At 37.7% G+C, this 22,306-nt stretch overlaps 1 protein-coding gene across 1 annotated transcript in view; it reads left to right on the forward strand.

The window, feature by feature from the left end:
- LOC128653708 (uncharacterized) overlaps positions 1–22,306 on the forward strand; it is a 157,172-nt gene that overhangs the window by 38,525 nt on the left and 96,341 nt on the right. Inside the window, exons 2-3 of the mRNA XM_053707159.1 lie at positions 2,704–2,771; positions 21,847–21,987. Coding sequence (XP_053563134.1) covers positions 2,735–2,771; positions 21,847–21,987 — 178 coding nt within the window. The 5' untranslated portion in view covers positions 2,704–2,734. The remainder of the gene's footprint in view (positions 1–2,703; positions 2,772–21,846; positions 21,988–22,306) is intronic.

The raw sequence follows: 22,306 nt of genomic DNA on the forward strand, positions 1-22,306 counted from the left end.
TTTTCTCCAACCTTAAATTGTGACCTCTGGTCACAAACAATTTTCTTGGAATAAACAGCGCTTCTGCCATCTCTGTATATGGGCCTTGAATATATTTATATAAAGTAATCATGTCACCTCTTAATTTTTGCAGGTCCCTTTGTAACGAAAGTTCATCCTGCTCTGACCTAATGACCTTACTTAACTTAGTATCATCTGCAAAAATAGAGATGTCGCTATTTAATCCTAGCTCCAAGTCATTTATAAAAATATTAAAAAGAATAGGGCCCAGCACTGATCCCTGGGGCACTCCACTGATTACCTTTGTCCAATCTGAGTATGATCCATTTACTACTACTCGTTGCTCCCTATCTTTAATCCAGTTATTTATCCACAAACTAACATTTTCAGCTATTCCCAGTCCCTTAATTGTGTTTTTAGATTAGTTTGACATTATCTATTTCTCATAAAACCATGCTGATTAGAACTCATAATCTTGTTTACACAAATATGATCATCAAAATAATCCCTTATAATCCCTTCAAATATATTCCCCACTATTGATGTCAGACTAACTGGTCTATAGCTTCCTGGATCATCCCTACTTCCCTTTTTGAAGAGTGGCACCACATCAGCTTTACGTCAATCCTTGGGTACCATGCCTGAGGATAATGAGTCTTGAAAAATTAAGAGTAGAGGTTTGTCTATAGCAGTGCTAAATTCCCTCAACACCTTTGGGTGTATTCCATCAGGGCCTGGAGTTTTATTTACCTTAATATTATCCAATTTGTTCCTGATATCCTCTATACATAACCCAATTAATGGTATGGGCTGGCATGTTCTATTTTGTTCCAAAGTATTATCCAATGGTTCCTCTCTTGTGTATACTGAAGAAAAAAAATGGTTTAGTATCTCAGCCTTCTCCATGTCACTGTTAATCATGCTACCCTCCCCACATTTTAAGGTACCTATATTGTATTTCTTAGATTTTTTGCTATTTATGTACTTAAATAATCTTTTAGGGTAAGGTTTAGAATCCTTTGCAATTAATTTTTCATTTTCAATTTTGGCTAATTTGATTGCTTTTTTGCATGCTTTGTTACATTCCTTATAAATATGCAATTTTGAGTCTGTACTATTTTCTTTGAATAATTTAAATTACCTACGTTTTTTCCTAATTTCTCTTAACACATTTATATTCAGCCACATTGGCTTGGATTTTTTATTTTTATTTTTTTAACCATATGGTATTTGTTGATATGTATATTTATTTAACAAAGTTTTAAATGTTATCCATTTATCCTCTGTATTTTTATTAGAGAATACTTTGTCCCAATTTATGTTATTTAATGATTTCCTTAAATCGTTGAATTTTGCTTTCTTAAAATTAAAAACCTTGTCTACTCTATGTAGTCTACTCTATGTAATGGAACTTTTTATCCGATGTGTGCATGCTGTAACTGGACTTTCATACAATAAAGCTGTTTTAAAAAAATAAAAAATAAATAAAAAAATAAACCCATAATGTTTTAGTGCCTGACTGGAACCTGTATCCAATGGATTTTATAATGGCAAAATATATGACAGTAGGTAATTTCTCTATGAGAAACCCCCACATATTATATATTGGTTTGTTTGTTTGTTTTTTCAACAGATCCAGTAGATTCAAATTATACCATTAATTTATGTATAAATCATGACACATAAGAACTCTATAAAAAAATGTGTGAAAAAGTATAGCTAAATTAAAATTTGAATAAACAAGGTTGTAAAAAATAGTGTGTGCTTTTTTCTAAACACTATAGTCCAAACAAGAAGGGATTATCCTCATATAAATAAGAGCCTTTGGTATAGTTAAATAAGTTTTATTTGCACATAGGGGCTCCCATGAGCCTCCTCTCAAATAAATGCACGATTCACACAGGGTCGTCACTATTACCACACTGATCAGCTGGCCATATAACTTATCTAAGAGTTTTATTTTAAAGAAGGCTTCTGGACTTTAAATCAATAGGTCATAGAGATCTCTAGGCTTTTTTGATTACCTGTTAAAGTACCTGGCCTACAAACAGTGTGGGTAAGTGTAGGGTTATTTGTTTAAAATAGATGCTTTCACAAAATACCTAAAAGACACCCACCATTTAAAAGAGAAACACATTGCCTTTCAAATGGTGGGACTTGGGTTTCTTTAGGGCGTAGGGTAGCTGAGATTGAGAGGTTTAAATACTTACCCCATCCAGTTCCCTTATGCCCTGTTTAGTTTCCTGGCAAGTCTGGGATTCCAGGGCTTTGTGACATCACCATTCACGGAGTGTGGTGGCATCACTGGCATCCCCGGATTCACCCAGCAAAGCTAGGCCAATTGACCACTAGGGATGCTGGAATAAGTGCATGGGGCACAATGAGCTCCAAAAGCCCCCCTGGATGATGACACATGGTTGTCAGCTGAACTTAATACATTGTGCAGCTGAAGACCATGTGTGATCATCCGCACTTAAAGGGATAAATATATAAAAACCTTACATTCATAATTGTTTACTCTAGATATGTATCAGAAAAAAACACATGTAAGGTTATCTTGACAGCTTTAAACAGTCAGTACTGGAAAAAGGAATAGTAATATCAGAAAAATTTAAGATCATTTATATAATGGGAAGATACATTTATAGGGGCTTTATTATCACCAGATAATATTAAAATATACTCTTGTTCTGTTTCTTCTAGAAGCTGTAGAAAAGTTGTGTTCATTTTTGACATGGGAAGCTTCAATCATCATATTCGGCTACTACCAGGTAACTAACATTACTCTCACTAAACAACAGTCATCAGGCTAATCTATTTAAATGTCTTTTTAAATAGGAATTCATACAAGCTTGTATTATTTCTTCCTATCACATAGCTACCTATAATTATATTTTATCACTCTAACATCTCCTTGCATAAAGACTCTCTGGTCCGCATAATAAGTATAACACACTTACATTTCTTTCATGTAATTGGCAAGAGTCCATGAGCTAGTGACGTATGGGATATACAATCCTACCAGGAGGGGCAAAGTTTCCCAAACCTCGAAATGCCTATAAATACACCCTTCACCAAACCCACAATTCAGTTTTACAAACTTTGCCACCCTATGGAGGTAGTAAAGTAAGTTTGTGCTTGATTTTCTTCTGTGATATGCGCTTCTCAGCATTTTGAAGCCCGATTTCTCTCGGAGTACAGTGTTTTTCAGAGGGATGTGAAGGGAGTATCACCTATTGATTCTATGGTTTTCCTCATGGGAAATCTTTCCATAGGTTCTCTGTTATCGGTCATAGAGATTCATCTGCTACCTCCCTTTTCAGATCGACAATATACTCTCATATTCCATAACCTCTAATGATACAGTGATTGAGTAATGGTTTGCAATTCAGTAATGGTTTGGCTATCTGCTATATGTAGATGGATGTCTTTCGGTAAATATGTTTTCATTACTTAAGACACTCTCAGCTATGGTTTGGCGCTTTATGTATTAATATAAAGTTTTAAATATATGTATTGTACTTATATTTGCCATGAATCAGGTTTATGTGTATTTTCTTTTGCAGACTATCAGTTTAAAAATTGGGAAACATATTAAGGAAGTTATTTTTTCTTACCTGGGGTATAGTCCTTTCTTCAAATTGACTGCTTTTTCATTAAATTTCACGGGCAGAATTAGGCTTGCGAGGTCGCAAAATGCCGATGTTTATTGCGTAATTTTTGGCGGGAGAATTTTTTTTGGCACAAAGGTACATTCAGTGACGCAAATTTGTCATTTCCGGCATCTTAAATGATGCCAGATTTCCTTGCACAAGGTTGCGTCTGCCATTGCGCGAGTTGCATCATTTCTGGATGTTGTTAGCTCCAAAAAAATTTATTTTGCGTTGTGCGTCATACTTGGCGCCAAATAATTTGATTATTTAAACCCCACTTCCTATATGCCTCTTGCCTTTTTTTATGCTCAGAGGGCTATGCTGTTTGCATTTTTTTTCCTATTTCTGAAACTGCCGTATAAGGAAATTGATAATTTTGCTTTATATGTTGTTTTTTTCTCTTACATTTGCAAGATGTCTCAATCTGATCCTGTCTCAGAAACCACTGTTGGATTCCTGCTGCATGATAACAGTTCTACCAAAGCTAAGTGTATCTGTTGTAAATTAGCAGAGATCACGGGGCCTAGTTATCAAGCCGTCAACCTCAAATACGCTGGAATTCCGCAGCGTATTTGTGGCGAGGCTGATTCGCCTTAGTTATCAAAGGCTAGAGACCGGCAAAAGTAGAATTTTGTGACGTAAACTTCGATCCGCCAGACTCAGTCCGACACAGATCGATTCTTACGTCACTCCAGATGTTCCGCACACAAGTGCAGCACAATCTGACTACTTTTGCTAATTATCAAAAAACTAGCAGGTATGCTCGGCACTTTTCCGGCCCAGCGTACCTGGTTTTCAAACCGCCACCCTGGAGGCGGCGGATCCCATAGGAATCAATGGGAGTCTGACCATAGCGAAAGTTCACGTTCGCTGCTGCCCAGACATCCCATTGATTTCTATGGGAGCTGTCTACACCTAACACCCTAACATGTACCCCGAGTTTAAACACCCCTAATCTGCCCCCCCTACACCCCGCAACTAAATAAAGTTATTACCCCCTAAACCGCCCACTCCCGGAGCCCACCGCAAGCTACTCTATACATATTAACCCCTAAACCGTCGCTCCCGGAGCCCACAGCAACTATAATATATATATTAACCCCTAAACCGCCGCTCCCGGAGCCCACCGCCACCTACATTATACCTAGTAACCCCTATCCTGCCCCCCCTATACCACCCCCTCTATAATAAAGTTATTAACCCCTATCCTGCCGATCCCGCACCTCGCCGCAACTAAATAAATAGTTTAACCCCTAAACCGCCGCTCCCGGACCCTGCCGCAACCTATATTAAATTTATTAACTCCTAATCTGCCCCCCTACACCGTCGCCACCTATAATACATTTATTAACCCCTATCCTGCCCCCCACTACACCGCCGCCACTGTAATAAATGTATTAACCCCCTAAAGTCTAACACTAACCCTAACACCCCCTTAACTTAAATATTAATTAAATAAATCTAAATAATATTTCTATTATGAACTAAATTAATCCTATTTAAAACTAAATACTTACCTTTAAAATAAACCCTAATATAGCTACAATATAAATAATAATTATATTGTAGCTATCTTAGGATTTATTTTTAATTTTACAGGCAAATTTCAATTTATTTTAACTAGGTACAATAGCTATTACATAGTTATTAACTATTTAATAGCTTACCTAGCTAAAATAAAGAGAAATTTACCTGTAAAATAAAAACTAACCTGTTACAATTACACCTAACACTACACTATACTTAAATAAATTATCCCTATTTAAAACTAAATACTTACCTGTAAAATAAACCCTAAGATAGCTACAATATAATTAATAATTACATTGTAGCTATTTTAGGATTTATATTTATTTTACAGGTAACTTTGTATTTATTTTAGCTAGTTAGAATAGTTATTAAATAGTTATTAACTATTTAATAACTACCTAGCTAAAAGAAATACAAAATTACCTGTAAAATAAATCCTAACCTAAGTTACAATTAAACCTAACACTACACTATCATTAAATTAATTAAATACATTAACTACAAATAACTACAATTAAATACAATTACATAAACTAACTAAAGTACAAAAAATAAAAAAAGCTAAGTTACAAAAAAATAAAAAAAATAAGTTACAAACATTTTAAAAATATTACAACAATTTTAAGCTACTTACACCTAATCTAAGCCCCCTAATAAAATAACAAACTCCCCCAAAATAAAAAAATGCCCTACCCTATTCTAAATTAAAAAAGTTCAAAGCTCTTTTACCTTACCAGCCCTTAAAAGGGCCTTTTGTGGGGCATGCCCCAAAGAATTCAGCTCTTTTGCCTGTAAAAGAAAAATACAAACCCCCCCAACATTAAAACCCACCACCCACATACCCCTAATCTAACCCAAACCCCCCTTAAAATAACCTAACACTAATCCCCTGAAGATCATCCTACCTTGAGTCGTCTTCACTCAGCTGAGCAGCGATGGAACCGAAGAGGAGACCCGGAGCGGCAGAAGTTATCGGAATTAAGGTAGGAAAAATCTGATTGAAACAGCTAATAGAATGCAAGCTCAATCTGATTGGCTGATTGGATCAGCCAATCGGATTGAACTTGAATCTGATTGGTTGATTCAATCATCCAATCAGATTTTTCCTACCTTAATTCCGATTGGCTGATAGAATCCTATCAGCCAATCGGAATTGAAGGGACGCCATCTTGGATGATGTCCCTTAAAGGAGCCTTCATTCGTCGGTAGTCCGTCGGTAAAGAAGGATGTTCCGCGTCGGCGGGATGAAGATTGAAGACCCCGCTTGGAAGATGACATCGCCCAGATAGAAGACTTCTTCAGCGCCTCTTGGAAGATGACATCGCCTGGATGGAAGACTTCTTCAGCGCCGCTTGGAGGATCACTTCATCGGATGGAAGATTTCTTCAGCGCCGCTTGGAGGATAACTTCTGCCGCTCCGGGTCTCCTCTTCAGATCCATCGCTGCTCGGCTGAGTGAAGATGACTCAAGGTAGGATGATCTTCATGGGATTAGTGTTAGGTTATTTTAAGGGGGGTTTGGGTTAGATTAGGGGTATGTGGGTGGTGGGTTTTAATGTTGGGGGGGTTGTATTTTTCTTTTACAGGCAAAAGAGCTGAATTCTTTGGGGCATGCCCCACAAAAGGCCCTTTTAAGGGCTGGTAAGGTAAAAGAGCTTTGAACTTTTTTTAATTTAGAATAGGGTAGGGCATTTTTTTATTTTGGGGGGGTTTGTTATTTTATTAGGGGGCTTAGATTAGGTGTAAGTAGCTTAAAATTGTTGTAATATTTTTAAAATGTTTGTAACTTATTTTTTTTATTTTTTGTAACTTAGCTTTTTTTATTTTTTTGTACTTTAGTTAGTTTATGTAATTGTATTTAATTGTAGTTATTTGTAGTTAATTTATTTAATTAATTTAATGATAGTGTAGTGTTAGGTTTAATTGTAACTTAGGTTAGGATTTATTTTACAGGTAATTTTGTATTTCTTTTAGCTAGGTAGTTATTAAATAGTTAATAACTATTTAATAACTATTCTAACTAGCTAAAATAAATATAAAGTTACCTGTAAAATAAATATAAATCCTAAGATAGCTACAATGTAATTATTAATTATATTGTAGCTATCTTAGGGTTTATTTTACAGGTAAGTATTTAGTTTTAAATAGGAATAATTTATTTAAGTATAGTGTAGTGTTAGGTGTAATTGTAACTTAGGTTAGTTTTTATTTTACAGGTTAATTTCTCTTTATTTTAGCTAGGTAAGCTATTAAATAGTTAATAACTATTTAATAGCTATTGTACCTAGTTAAAATAAATTGAAATTTGCCTGTAAAATAAAAATAAATCCTAAGATAGCTACAATATAATTATTATTTATATTGTAGCTATATTAGGGTTTATTTTAAAGGTAAGTATTTAGTTTTAAATAGGATTAATTTAGTTCATAATAGAAATATTATTTAGATTTATTTAATTAATATTTAAGTTAGGGGGGTATTAGAGTTAGTGTTAGACTTAGGTTTAAGGGTTAATAATTTTATTACAGTGGCGGCGGTGTAGTGGGGGGCAGGATAGGGGTTAATAAATTTATTATAGGTGGCGACGGTGTAGGGGGGACAGGATAGGGGTTAATAAATTTAATATAGGTTGCGGCTGGGTCAGGGAGCGGCGGTTTAGGGGTTAAACTATTTAGTTGCGGTGAGGTGCGGGATCAGCAGGATAGGGGTTAATAACTTTATTATAGAGTGCGACGGTATAGGGGGCAGGATAGGGGTTACTAGGTATAATGTAGGTGGCAGCGGTGTCCGGGAGCGGCGGTTTAGGGGTTAATACATTTATAAGAGTTGCGGCGGGGTCTAGGAGCGGCGGTTTAGGGGTTAATACATTTATAAGAGTTGCGGCGGGGTCTAGGAGTGGCAGTTTAGGGGTTAGTAACTTTATTTAGTTGCGGGGGCTCCGGGGGCGCCGTTATAGGGGGTAGAACAGTGTAGTTTAGTGTGGGTGCTTAGTGACAGGCTAGCAATAAAGCTGTAAAAAAGCCGAAGAGCAGCGAGATCGGATGAGTGATAACTCTCACAGTCCGCTGCTCATCGCCCCGTACTTGGTGCGCGGCTTTTTGACAGCTTTTTGATAACTTAAGCGAATTTTTGCAGGTCCGCAGCGGCGATGTGAGGCGAGCTTAGGCGGGCATATTGGGCCGGCGAAGACAGGTAAAATAGACACGTTGATAACTACCCTCCATCATCTCCAGCTGTAGTATGTAACAGTTGTCATGATAAGCTTTTACATGCAGATAATGTATCCATCAGTACTAGTACAATGCCGGTTGTTTCTTCAACATCTAATGTACATGATATCCTAGTGAATATAAAAGATTTTATTGCTGATGCAATTCAGAAGGCTTTGTCTGCTATTCTGCCTTCTAATAAACATAAAAGGTTTTTTAAAACTTCTCATAAAGTTGATGAAATTTCAAATGACCGACAACATACTGAATTATCCTCCTCCGATGAAGATCTATCTGATTCAGAAGATCCTACCTCAGATATTGACACTGACAAATCTACTTATCTCTTTAAGATGGAGTATATACGTTCCTTGTTAAAAGAGGTGTTAATTACTTTGGATATTGAGAAATCTAGTCCTCTTGATACTAAAACTAGTAAACATTTAAATTCTGTTTATAAACCTCCTTTGGTTACTCCAGAGGTTTTTCCAGTTACTGATGCTATTTCTCATATGATTTCAAAGGAATGGGATAGACCTGGTACTTCTTTTTTTCCTTCTTCTAGGTTTAAAAAGTTGTATCCTTTGCCAGCAGTTAGATTGGAGTTTTGGAAAAATATCCCCAAAGTTGATGGGGCTATTTCTACTCTTGCCAAATGTACTACTATTCCTATAGAAGATAGTACTTCTTTTAAGGATCCTTTAGATAGGAAACTTGAATCTTATCTAAGGAAAGCTTATTTATTTTCTGGCTATCTTCTTAGGCCTTCCATATCTATGGCTGATGTTGCAGCTGCATCAACTTTTTGGTTGGAAAGCTTAGCGCAACAAGAAACAGATCCTGATTTGTCTAGCATTGTTCACTTGCTTCAACATGCTAATCATTTAATCTGTGATGCTATTTTTGATATCATCAAAATTGATGTTAAATCTATGTCTTTAGTTATTTCAGCTAGAATAGCTTTGTGGCTCAAATATTGGAATGCTGACATGGAATCTAAGTCTAGATTACTATCTCTTTCATTCCAAGGTAACAATTTATTTGGTTCTCAGTTGGATTCAATTATTTCAACTGTCACTGGGGGAAATTTAGTTTTTTTGCCTCAGAATAAAAGATCTAAGGGTAAATCTAAAGCTTCTAATAATTTTCATTCTTTTCGACAGAATAAGGAACAGAAAGCCAATCCTTCCCCCAAAGAATCTGGTTCCAATTGCAAACCTTCTTCAAGTTGGAATAAATCTAAGCCTTTTAAGAAACCAAAGCCAGCCCCCAAGTCTGCATGAAGGTGTGGCCCTTATTCCAGCACAGCTGGTGGGAGGCAGATTACATTTTTTTAAAAACATTTGGGCAGATTTTCTCCAAGATCAGTGGACTCAGAGTATTGTCTCTCAAGGGTATTGAATAGGATTCAGAGTAAGACCTCCTGTGAGAAGATTTTTTCTCTCACACATTCCAGCAAATCCAGTGAAGGCTCAGGCTTTTCTGAAGTGTGTTTCAGATCTACAGCTTTCAGGGGTAATCATGCCAGTTCCGTTTCAGGAACAGGGTTTGGGATTTTATTCAAATTTATTCATTGTCCCAAAGAAAGAAAATTCATTCAGGCCAGTTCTGGATCTGAAAATTTTGAATCGTTTTGTAAGAGTACCAACTTTCAAAATGGTGACTATAAGGATGATTCTGCCTTTTGTTCAGCAAGGTCATTATATTTCCACGATAGACTTATAGGATGCATATCTTCATATTCCGATTCATCCAGAGCACTATCGGTTTCTGAGATTCTCTTTTCTAGACAAGCATTAGCAATTTGTTGCTCTTCCATTTGACCTAGCGATAGCTCCAAAACTTTTTTTGAAGGTTCTCGGTGCCCTACTCTCTGTAATCAGAGAACAGGGTATTGCAGTGTTTCCTTATTTGGACGATATCTTGGTAATAGCTCAGTCTTTACATTCTACCGAATCTCACATTAATCAACTAGTATTGATTCTTCAAAGACATGGTCGGAGGATCAATTTACCGAAAAGTTCCTTGATTCCTCAGACAAGGGTTACCTTTTTAGGTTTCCAAATAGAGTCAGTGTCCATGACTCTGTCTCTAAAAGACAAGAGACAAATGAAATTGGTTTCAGCTTGTCGAAACCTTCAGTCTCAATCATTTCCTTCAGTGGCTATGTGCATGGAAGTTTTAGGTCTCATTATTGGAGGATCAATTTACCGAAAAGTTCCTTGATTCCTCAGACAAGGGTCACCGTTTTAGGTTTCCAGATAGATTCAGTGTCCATGACTCTGTCTCTAAAAGACAAGAGACAAATTAAATTGGTTTCAGCTTGTCGAAACCTTCAGTCTCAATCATTCCCTTCAGTGGCTATGTGCATGGAAGTTTTAGGTCTCATGACTGCAGCATCGGACGCAATCCCCTTTGCTCATTTTCATATGAGACCTCTTCAGCTTTGTATGCTGAATCAATGGTGCAGGGATTATCCAAGGATATCACAATTAATATCCTTAAATCCCAATGTTCAACTCTCTCTGACTTGGTGGTTAGATCACCATCGTATAGTTCAAGGGGCTTCTTTTGTTCGTCCAACCTGGACTGTAATCACAACAGAAGTCTTTCAGGTTGGGGAGCTGTGTGGGGATCTCTGACAGCACAAGGGGTTTGGAAATCTCAAGAGGCGAGGTTACCAATCAATATTTTAACTATTTTCAGGGTTCTTCAGGGTTCTTTAGGTTTGGCCTCTGTTGAAGAGAGAATCATTCATTTGTTTTCAGACAGTCAATATCACAACTGTGGCATATGTCAATCATCAGGGTGGGACTCACAGTCCCCTAGCTATGAAAGAAGTATCTTGGATACTTTCTTGGGCGGAATCCAGCTCTTGTCTAATTTCTGCGGTACATATCCCAGGTGTAGACAATTGGGAAGCGGATTATCTCAGCTGTCAGACTTTACATCCGGGGGAGTGGTCTTTCCATCCAGATGTGTTTTTTCAGATTGTTCAGATGTGGGGTCATCCAGAAATAGATCTGATGGCTTCCCATCTAAACAAGAAACTTCCCAGGTACTTGTCCAGGTCCAGGGATCATCAGGCGGAGTCGGTTGATGTGTTAGCAGTTCCTTAGTTTTACAAACATGCTTATATCTTCCCACCTCTAGATCTTCTTCCGAGAGTGATCTCCAAGATCATCATGGAACAATCGTTTGTGTTTCTGGTAGCACCAGCATGGCCTTACAGGTTCTTGTATGCAGATCTTGTCCGGATGTCCAGTTGCCAACCTTAGCCACTTCCTTTAAAAAAAGACCTTCTTTCTCAAGGACCGTTTTTTCATCAGGATCTCAAATCGTTAAATTTGAAGGTATGGAAATTGAACGCTTAGTGCTTAATCATAGAGGTTTCTCTGACTCAGTGATTGATACTATGTTACAGGCTCGTAAATCTGTTTCTAGGAAGATTTATTATCGAGTTTGGAAGACTTATATTTCATGGTGTTCTTCTCATAAATTCTCTTCGCATTCTTTTAGAATTCCTAGAATTTTAGTTTCTTCAGGATCGTTTGGATAAAGGTTTGTCTGCAAGTTCCTTGAAGGGACAAATCTCTGCTCTTTCTGTTTTATTTCACAGAAAGATTGCTAAGCTTCCTAATATTCACTATTTTGCACAGGCTTTAGTCCGTATCTAGCCTGTCATTAAATCAATCTCCCCTCCTTGGAGTCTTAATTTGGTTTTGAAGGCTTTACAGGCTCCTCCTTTTGAGCCTATGCATTCTCTGGATATTAAACTAATTTCTTGGAAAGTGTTGTTCCTTTTGGCCATCTCTTCTGCTAGAAGAGTTTCTGAATAATCTGCTCTTTCTTGTGAATCTCCTTTTCTGAATTTCCATCAGGATTAAGCAGTTTTGCAAACTTCATTTAAATTTTTACCTAAAGTTGTGAATTCTAACAACATTAATAGGGAACTTGTTGTTCCCTCTTTGTGTCCTAATCCTAAGAATTCTTTGGAGAGATCCTTACATTCTCTGGATGTTGTAAAAGCTTTGAAATATTATGTCAAAGCTACTAAAGATTTCAGGAAGGCTTCTAGTCTATTTGTTATCTTTTCTGGTTCTAGGAAAGGTCAGAAAGCTTCTGCCATTTCCTTGGCATCTTGGTTAAAGCTTTTGATTCATCAGGCTTATTTGGAGTCAGGTCAGGCTCCGCCTCAGAGATTCACAGCTCATTCTACTAGATCAGTCTGCACTTTGTGGGCTTTTAAGAATGACGCTTCAGTTGATAAGATTTGCAAATCAGCAACTTGGTCTTCTTTGCATACATTAACTAAATTCAGGAATGCTTCTAGTCTATTTGTTATCTTTTCTGGTTCTAGGAAAGGTCAGAAAGCTTCTGCCATTTCCTTGGCATCTTGGTTAAAGCTTTTGATTCATCAGGCTTATTTGGAGTCAGGTCAATCTCCGCCTCAGAGATTCACAGCTCATTCTACTAGATCAGTCTGCACTTTGTGGGTTTTTAAGAATGAAGCTTCAGTTGATAAGATTTGCAAAGCAGCAACTTGGTCTTCTTTGCATACATTAACTAAATTCTACCGTTTTGATGTATTTGCCTCTTCAGAAGCAGTTTTTGGTAGAAAAGTTCTTCAGGCAGCTGTTTCAGTTTGATTCATCTGCTTATATTTTAAGTTTTTTCTTTTCAATTAGGAGAAAAACGTATTCTTTTGGATGTGGATTTATTTTTTTCAGCGGAAAATGGCTGTTTTTATTTTTATCCCTCCCTCTCTAGTGACTCTTCTGTGGAGTAACCCATCTTGGGTATTACTATCCCATACGTCACTAGCTCATGGACTCTTGCCAATTACATGAAACAAAACATAATTTATGTAAGAACTTACCTGATAAACTCATTTCTTTCATATTGGCAAGAGTCCATGAGACCCATACTTTTTATGGTGGTTATGTTTTATTGTATAAAGCACAATTATATTTCTAGTTCCTTTTTTTGATGCTTTTTACTCCTTTTTCTATCACCCCACTAATTGGCTATTCATTAAACTGAATTGTGGGTGTGGTGAGGGGTGTATTTATAGGCATTTTGAGGTTTGGGAAACTTTGCCCCTCCTGGTAGGATTGTATATCCCATACGTCACTAGCGCATGAACTCTTGCCAATATGAAAGAAATGAATTTATCAGGTAAGTTCTTACATAAATTATGTTTTTTTGTGCTAGTATTATAAGTCCCAGGTTAATTACAATAATAGTGCCATTAATAGTGAAGGAAACATGTTTTGCGCAGATCACTAAAAGGAACATACAAATATAGAAAAAGACAAAAGTGTCATGTGCATACTATGCATGCTAAACAATTAAAAGAAACAATAAATAGATAAGAAAAATTTAATTGATGGTGTGTAGATCAAACAAATCTACTGCCAGTGACGACGTATGCAATACCAACTTTGATACCATGATGTTGATGGAAGCCTTTCTCAACCCATAGTACGATTGCTGTGTTGAAACAGTACAGCTCATAGTTGTGGAGCTTTGCTTGTGATGTGCGTAGACTTAGAGCTGCGTACTGGTAGCAGCAAACTAAACCGGATTAGGTTGTCATCTCACTCGAATCTGGATCTACAGTAGCTCTCTATGCAGCCTGTTTCATTTAACCCGGTGTGTGGTTTTATGCTCTAAGTGCCCAAGTAGAGCTAGTGATGGTTTGTTTGATCTATACACCATCAACTAATTTTTTGCTATCTATTTTTTGTTTTGTATATGTTTAGTATGCACAGTTCCAATAAAGTACTTGAATCTGGATACCCCTGGAGTATGGTGGCTTATATTCTTAGTGGTGCAAGTCACACTTTAGACAGGTAGTAGGTAGTAGGTTTTCTCTTTATCTGACACTTGCACACTGTGTTTTTTTCTATATAGCTCACTAAAAGAAAATCGCACAATCTTGAATTTCAATTAGATGGTTCATTATATTAACCAATGAATCTGAATGCAGCTGAAACATTTTGAGCGAGCCCTATACTTTTAATGTATAGCCAAGAGGGGAGGGGGGGGGGCTATTAACATGCTCCTTGAGCTTGTGTTACAAGTGGTGAGTTAAGTGTTGCGCTCGAGCACAATCCAAAATACTACTGTAAAAGTTTTCACTTTTAAAGACTAACAGGCCCATTTATCAAGCTCCATACGGAGCTTGATGGGCCGTGTTTCTGGCGAGTCTTCAGACTCGCCAGAAACACAACTTTTGAAGCAGCGGTCTAAAGACCACTGCTCCATAACCCTGTCCGCCTGCTCTGAGCAGGCGGACATGAATCACCGGAAATCAACCCGATCGAATACGATCGGGTTGATTGACACCTCCCTGCTGGCGACCGATTGGCCGCGAGTCAGTAATGGGCGGCGTTGCACCAGAAGCTCTTGTGAGCTGCTGGTGCAATGTTAAATGCGGAGAGCGTATTGCTCTCCGCATTTAGCGAGGTCTTGCGGACCTGATCCACAGTGTCGGATCAGGTCCGCAAGCCCTTTGATAAATTGGAGCCCTAGAGTATATCATTATTAATAGTATATCACACAACTATATGAAGAACTCCACTACTTGTGCACCATTTGATTAGTGTACCCTCTGCTAAGCGCTCCATTGGTTTAAAGGGCCACTAAACCCAAAATCTTTCTTTCATGATTCAGATAGAGAATACAAATTTAAACAACATTACAATTTACTTCTATTATTTATTTTGCTTAATTTTTTTAGATATCCTTAGTTGAAGAAAAAGCAATGCACATGGGTGAGCCAATCACACAAGGCTTCTATGTGCAGCAACCAATCAGCAGCTACTGAGCATATCTAGATATGCTTTTCAGCAAAGAATATCAAGAGAATAAAACAAATTAGATAATAGAAGTAAATTAGAAATATGTTTAAAATTGCATTCTCTTTCTAAATCATGAAAGTAGGGCTGAAACAACTAATCGTTAAGATTGATCATAAAAATAGTTGTCAAAGAATCTCATTATCAATTAGGTGGTCAGCGATTAGTTGGTTATTGCACAGCACCAGCTGCTTCAATCCGATGAACTCCTGCACATGGTATTGTGCAAACATTTTTATTTATTATTATTTTTTCTATCCGATTAATCGGATAATTATTGTCCGATTAATCGGATAATTATTGTCCGATTAATCGGATAGAAAAAAGATTAAAAAAATAAATAAATTAAAAAATTTTTGCACAATCTTAGTTGCAGTAGATCATCAGATTAAAGCAGCTGGTGCTGTGCAACTGACCAACTAATCGCTGACTACCCAATTGATAATGAAATTTGTTGACAACTATTTTTATGATCAAAACTTACCGATTAGTTGTTGCAGCCCTACATGAAAGAAAAAAAAATGTGGGTTTAATGTCCCTTTAATGCTCAATTTATACTGCTTACCTCAATAGATATTTATGATGTAAGGGATTTAGCACACTCACCCTATCTGACATACAGATGTTTCTGCACTCTAGACCAACACTTGAGCGATAAAACATTATGTATGCCACGTCAAATAAAGAAGCACTATTGAGCAATGTTCACACACAGTAGAGCTAATATTTTTACGCTCAGCTAGTAATCTAGGACAAAATTTTAAATTTTCCACAGACAAAAAGTCTGGGTAATTTGGATCATAAAATGTTGACGACATTATTCACTCTTTAACCCCTTCGATGCTCATGACGAGTTCTCATCATGCACATCGCTACCTGTAGGGGCATGACAAGCCCTTCTCATCATGCAGGGAGATCACCGATCAAACACTGTTTTCAGCGATCCCCCTCAGTACAGGCCGGGGATCATTGGTGGCCTAGTGGGTGGCACTCCTAGGCTTCATGGGTGTTCTGGTGACGTACTGGGAAGCTCCGTGTAGCTGCATTAGAGCTGCATCGGGGGAGGTTCTTCAATGCCCTCAATCTCAGCTCCCTTAGCAGCTACAAACCTCTAATACCATAATTTGAAAGAGGATCACCTGCTCTTTCAAATGAAATTGGTCTTGGAGCAGTACCACACAATAGATCTTTTAAAAATAAAGTAGAAAAACACTTGGGGATTTGCATGGGAAAGTGTCATTATATGTGCATTAAAAAAATATGTTATGGGGGATTTCCGGGGGAGAAGCATGTGTGCTAAGTCGCATGGTACACTGGCTCTGTGTTTCCCTGCAAACTGTTGGCGGAGATTCTTTGCTCCTAAAATCCCTAGGCTTGGGTCGGCTTGCTAAGCAGAAACCTACAACACTACCGGAGATCCAGCAGTGCCTTGTTACCGCACTGAGCTGCGAGTTGCAGCAGCTGGAAGGACTGGCTTTCTTTTTTCTCTCTGCCTGTATGGATCAGTGACCAACGGAGTGCCTTCTACGCTACAATCTCTTGCCTTAACTCTAACTGACCATCGACAGCTACCTCTCCCCCTCCCACAGGTGCTGCGTGAGGGGGGCGCACTTTTCCTGCTGCGCGGTTTGTTATACAGCCAACTCCGCTTTTTAAAGCGTGTCTCGGTACTACCTTCCTGGTTGTGGGAGATCATGGGATGGAGGTCCTGACAGGTAACCGATTCTTATTATTTATCTCACCTCTGCAGGCTTGGCGAATTTTACAATCACTGACTCTATCCTCCTCCCCCCTCCCATGGGTGCTGCTTGAGGAGGGTGTATCTCCTCTGCTACACTACACTACATGTATTACAGCTGGCATTGCTTACTGAGCCGACTTCACAAATTGCTCAAACTGTTTGTGGACACTGCTCTCTCTGACTCAAGGGTAGTATAGGCTGGAGACTTTTGGATGGGCAAACACAGAGGCTCCCGACTGTTAACTGAGCCGAATATCTCACCCCTGCACTGCAGTCTGGCTTAATGTTAATCCTCCGGTCCTGCCTCCCTCCTCAGATGTAAAACTCTCTTCAACCAGGGGCGGCTTAACTTACCTCCACAATCTTGAGGATTTCTAGATAGGAGCACATATCTCTCTCTCCGCTTTGTTGCCTCCCCCACTGGTGCTGCGAGGGGGGTACAGCGGTGTTGCTCTGTTGCTAATCTGTTAAATTAGTTTTCTGGACTGGACTTGTCCTGGTTGTCTGCTTCAAGGCTGTTGGATTGGGTTGTCCCCCCTCCCACCATTGCTGCTTGAGGGGGGCCGTCATCATAAACAACTCGGCTGTGTGCCCTGGCTACAGATGACTTACCTCTGAGGTGTCTGGCCCTGTATTTTCCTCTTGTTGATATCTTCAGGATGGACCAGCTCCGTGCTGGATGGATGAAGATGCCGTCTGGATGAAGACTTCTTGCCGCCTGGATGAGGACTTCTCTGGCTGGATGAAGATGGAAGAGGCCGCCTGGATGAAGACTTCTTGCCCCCGGGATGGATCCTTCAAGTTGAATTTCAAGAACTGCAAGTGGATCATCAGGGGTTAGTGTTAGGTTTTTTTAAGGGTTTTTTGGGTGGGTTTTATTTTTAGATTAGGATTTGGGCATGTAAAAGAGCTAAATGCCCTTTTAAGAGCAATGCCAATACAAATACCTTTTTCAAGGCAATGGGGAGCTTAGGTTATTTTAGATAGGTTTTTTATTTGGGGGGGTTGGTTGGTTGGTTGGGTGGTGGGTTTTACTGTTGGGGGTGTTTGTATTTTTTTTTTACAGGCAAAAGAGCTGATATCTTTGGGGCAATGCCCTAAAAAAGGCCCTTTTAAGGGCCATTGGTAGTTTATTGTAGGCTAGGGTTTTTTTTTTTTCGGGGGGATTTTTTATTTTGATAGGGCTATTAGATTAGGTGTAATTCTTTTTTTGTTTTGATAATTTGTTTTTTTATTTTTCTTAATTTATTGTTTGTTTTTTTCTGTAATTTAGTACTTTTAATAATGTTTAATAGTATATTTAAATAATCTGAGTAGGGTTAAGTTTTATTAATATGAAATTTAGTTTATTTAATTGGTAGTTTAATTTAATTGTAGCATATTAGTTAGGGTAGGTTAATTAATAGTTTAAATTAGTTTATTTTAATTCTACAGGTAAGTTTAAATTTATTTTAAGATAGGGATGTTGTAATTTTAATTTAAAGTTAGCGTGTTGTTTAGGGGTAATAGCTTAATTTAGTTTATGGTGATGTAGGGCTGACGGTTTAGGGGTTAATAGGTTTAGTTAGTGGTGTTGATGTGGGAGGCCAGAGGTTTAGGGGTTAATACGTTTATTTAGTGGCGGCGGTGTCAGGGAGCGGCGGGATAGGGGTTAATACATTTTATTTAGGTTGCGGCGATGTCGGGGAGAGGCGGGATAGAAGTTAATAACTTTATTTAGGTTGCAGCGATTTTGGGGAGCGGCGGGATAGGGGTTAATAACTGTATTTAGGTTGCAGCGATGTCGGGGAGCGGCGGGATAGGGGTTAAACATTTTAGTATAGTGGCAGTGTTTAGTGACAGGGTATGAATAAAGTTGGGAAAAAGCCGAATAGACACGAGATCGATGACTGCTAGTTAACAACAGTCCGATGCTCATCGCCCCGTACTTGGTGCACGTTTTTTTGCCAGCTTTTTTCATAAATAAGGAGAGCGTATTGATGCAGGTGAATGCAACACAGTTGACGGCTTGATAGATATCCTTAGGGTGTATAAATATATAGGATTGTTTCATTATTGCATTTTCCAGAGGTAACTGAAGCAAATATTTATCAAGGTATTTGGAACTCAACTATAAAATCACAATTGTTTCCACACCTCAAGTTACAATGCACATTAACCCCTACTGCCCAGACTTATAGTATCTCACTACATTACCCCTACCTCCCATATTTCACACAATAAAATATTTCACAATAAATAAAACCTAACTGCAACTACATGCACTTAACTAACCCTTATCATCAGTTCTCCACAGCATTAACCCCTTCTTCCATGATCCCTTCTATCACACAAAGGATCTCCCTAAATCCTTCCTGGTGGTAGTGACAGTTCTGCAAAAATGCTGCATTATGTCTGCTACTAATAGCTGGTTGGATAGGATGCAGCCTATATTCTGCAGTATTATAACAAAGGATATATAGGTTACATAAAGCCTTTTACAAAACAAGTACAATCCTAAAGCGTAGAATACATGTATACTTCCTCTAAATTGATGGGTTAGGAGGTCTGTACCTCCATTGGTTTGTCGCTATTGGCTATCCTCTATAGTTATCTTACCTATGACTAGCTTTTATTTGTGCATTGGTATGTGCAACCTAGAATGGCTGTTGGGTGTAGGGTGCTGCCCAAACCAGACAACATTTAGTAATTTGGTATATACTGTGTATCACATTAGAATTAGTTTGGTATATACTGTGTGTCACATTAGAATTAGTTTGTTATATACTGTGTGTCACATTAGAATTAGTTTGGTATATATTGTGTGTCACATTAGAATTAGTTTGGTTATTAGAATTAACTTTATATATACTGTGTGTCACATTAGAATTAGTTTGGTATATACTGTGTGGCACATTAGAATTGGTCTGGTATATACTGTGTGACACATTAGAGTTAATTTTGTATATACTGTGTGGCACATTAGCATTAGTTTGGTGTATACTGTGTGACATATTAGAATTAGTTTGGAATATACTGTGTGGCACATTAGAATTGTTTTGGTATATACTGTGTGTCACTTTAGAATTAGTGTGGTATATACTGTGTGACACATTAGAATTGGTTTGGTATATACTGTGTGGCACATTAGAATAAGTTTGGTATATACTGTGTGGCACATTAGAATTACTTTGGTATATACTGTGTGGCACATTAGAGTTAGTTTGGTAAATACTGTGTGGCACAATAGAATTAGTTTGGTTTATAATGTGTGTCACATTAGAATTAGTTTGGTATATACTGGGTGTCACATTAGACTTAGTTTTGTATATACTGTGTGGCACATTAGAATTAGTTTGGCATATACTGTGTGGAACATTACATTTAGTTTGGTATATACTGTGTGGCACATTACAATTAGTTTTCTATATACTGTGTGGCACAATTTACAATTAGTTTGGTATATACGGTGTGGCACAATTTACAATTAGTTTGGTATATACAGCAGAGATCAGATGAATCCTTCAGGACTGTAGTGGACACTGAATACACTAGCCTAGCTATCGATTTCCCTATTAAATCAGCAGCAGCTACACTGTCCCTCCTCTCACTAAGAATGCAGCTTCCAAATGAATCTAAAATGGATGCTGTCCAGGAGGTGGGAGGGTCTGGGAGGGAGGGTCTGCTGCTGATTGGCTGTAATGTGTCTTCTGACTGTGAGGTACAGGGTCAAAGTTTACTCAATGATGACGAATAGGGGGCAGATCGAACATTGCATATGTTCGCCGTCCACGGCGAACGCGAACATGCAATGTTCGCCGGGAACTATTCGCCGGCGAACTATTCGTGACATCACTATTGGTATATAATGTGTGGCACATTACAATTAGTTTGGTATATAATGTATGGCACATTACAATTAGTTTGGTATATAATGTATGGCACATTACAATTAGTTTGGTATATAATGTATGGCACATTACAATTAGTTTGGTATATAATGTATGGCACATTACAATTAGTTTGGTATATAATGTGTGGCACATTACAATTAGTTTGGTATATAATGTATGGCACATTACAATTAGTTTGATATATAATGTGTGGCACATTACAATTAGTTTGGTATATAATGTGTGGCACATTACAATTAGTTTGGTATATAATGTGTGGCACATTACAATTAGTTTGGTATATAATGTATGGCACATTACAATTAGTTTGGTATATACTGTGCGGCACATTACAATTAGTTTGGTATATAATGTATGACACATTACAATTAGTTTGGTATATACTGTGCGGCACATTACAATTAGTTTGGTATATAATGTATGGCACATTACAATTAGTTTGGTATATAATGTGTGGCACATTACAATTAGTTTGGTATATAATGTGTGGCACATTACAATTAGTTTGGTATATAATGTGTGGCACATTACAATTAGTTTGGTATATAATGTGTGGCACATTACAATTAGTTTGGTATATAATGTGTGGCACATTAGAATTAGTTTGGTATATAATGTATGGCACATTACAATTAGTTTGGTATATAATGTATGGCACATTACAATTAGTTTGGTATATAATGTGTGGCACATTACAATTAGTTTGGTATATACTGTGTGGCACATTATAAATAGTTTGGTATATACTGTGCGGCACATTACAATTAGTTTGGTATATACTGTGTGGCACATAAGAACTGGGTTTGCCTCCTATTTTTCAGTTCAACGAGAAGATTCATATTAAATGTACAAAATTTTATTTTATCAATTTTTATCAAAGCCCACCGACAGATACCCATCAAAAACTTACAACATACAAAATGAGTCAATATTTCATTCTATTTCTGCTGTTTTACAGGACTCCTGCTATTATGCACGTTGATCATGGTATCTCTGGCTCAGGATGCAAGCTCAGATGTAAATCCTCCTCCAACCATATCAGAAACTAATGCTCCTAGCAGTTCTTTAACTACAGCTGCAGTGATAGAAGAACTTGCAGGTACTACGTTTAAGATTTTACCACCAATGGTTGTGAGTGATTTGTAAGATGAAATAATATTTTTATTGGTGTTAAAGCTAAGGTATAAGTCTACAAGAAGTATTAAAGTGACTATAATATAAAAATGACATTCTTCAATTTATAAGAGCATGCCAATTCTGCATTATTGACTCAAGCTCATCACAAAAGGGTTAAACACATAGTTAAAGTAATGTTGGGGAGCTGCAAGCATTGTGAACAGGACATAGTTGGTTGACCAATCAGGATCAGCAGTCTCACAGCTCGACATTCAATGACTGTCTTTAGCTTGGATATCCTC

This window comes from Bombina bombina, chromosome 3, assembly GCF_027579735.1.
Source record: "Bombina bombina isolate aBomBom1 chromosome 3, aBomBom1.pri, whole genome shotgun sequence".
NCBI lineage: Eukaryota > Metazoa > Chordata > Amphibia > Anura > Bombinatoridae > Bombina > Bombina bombina.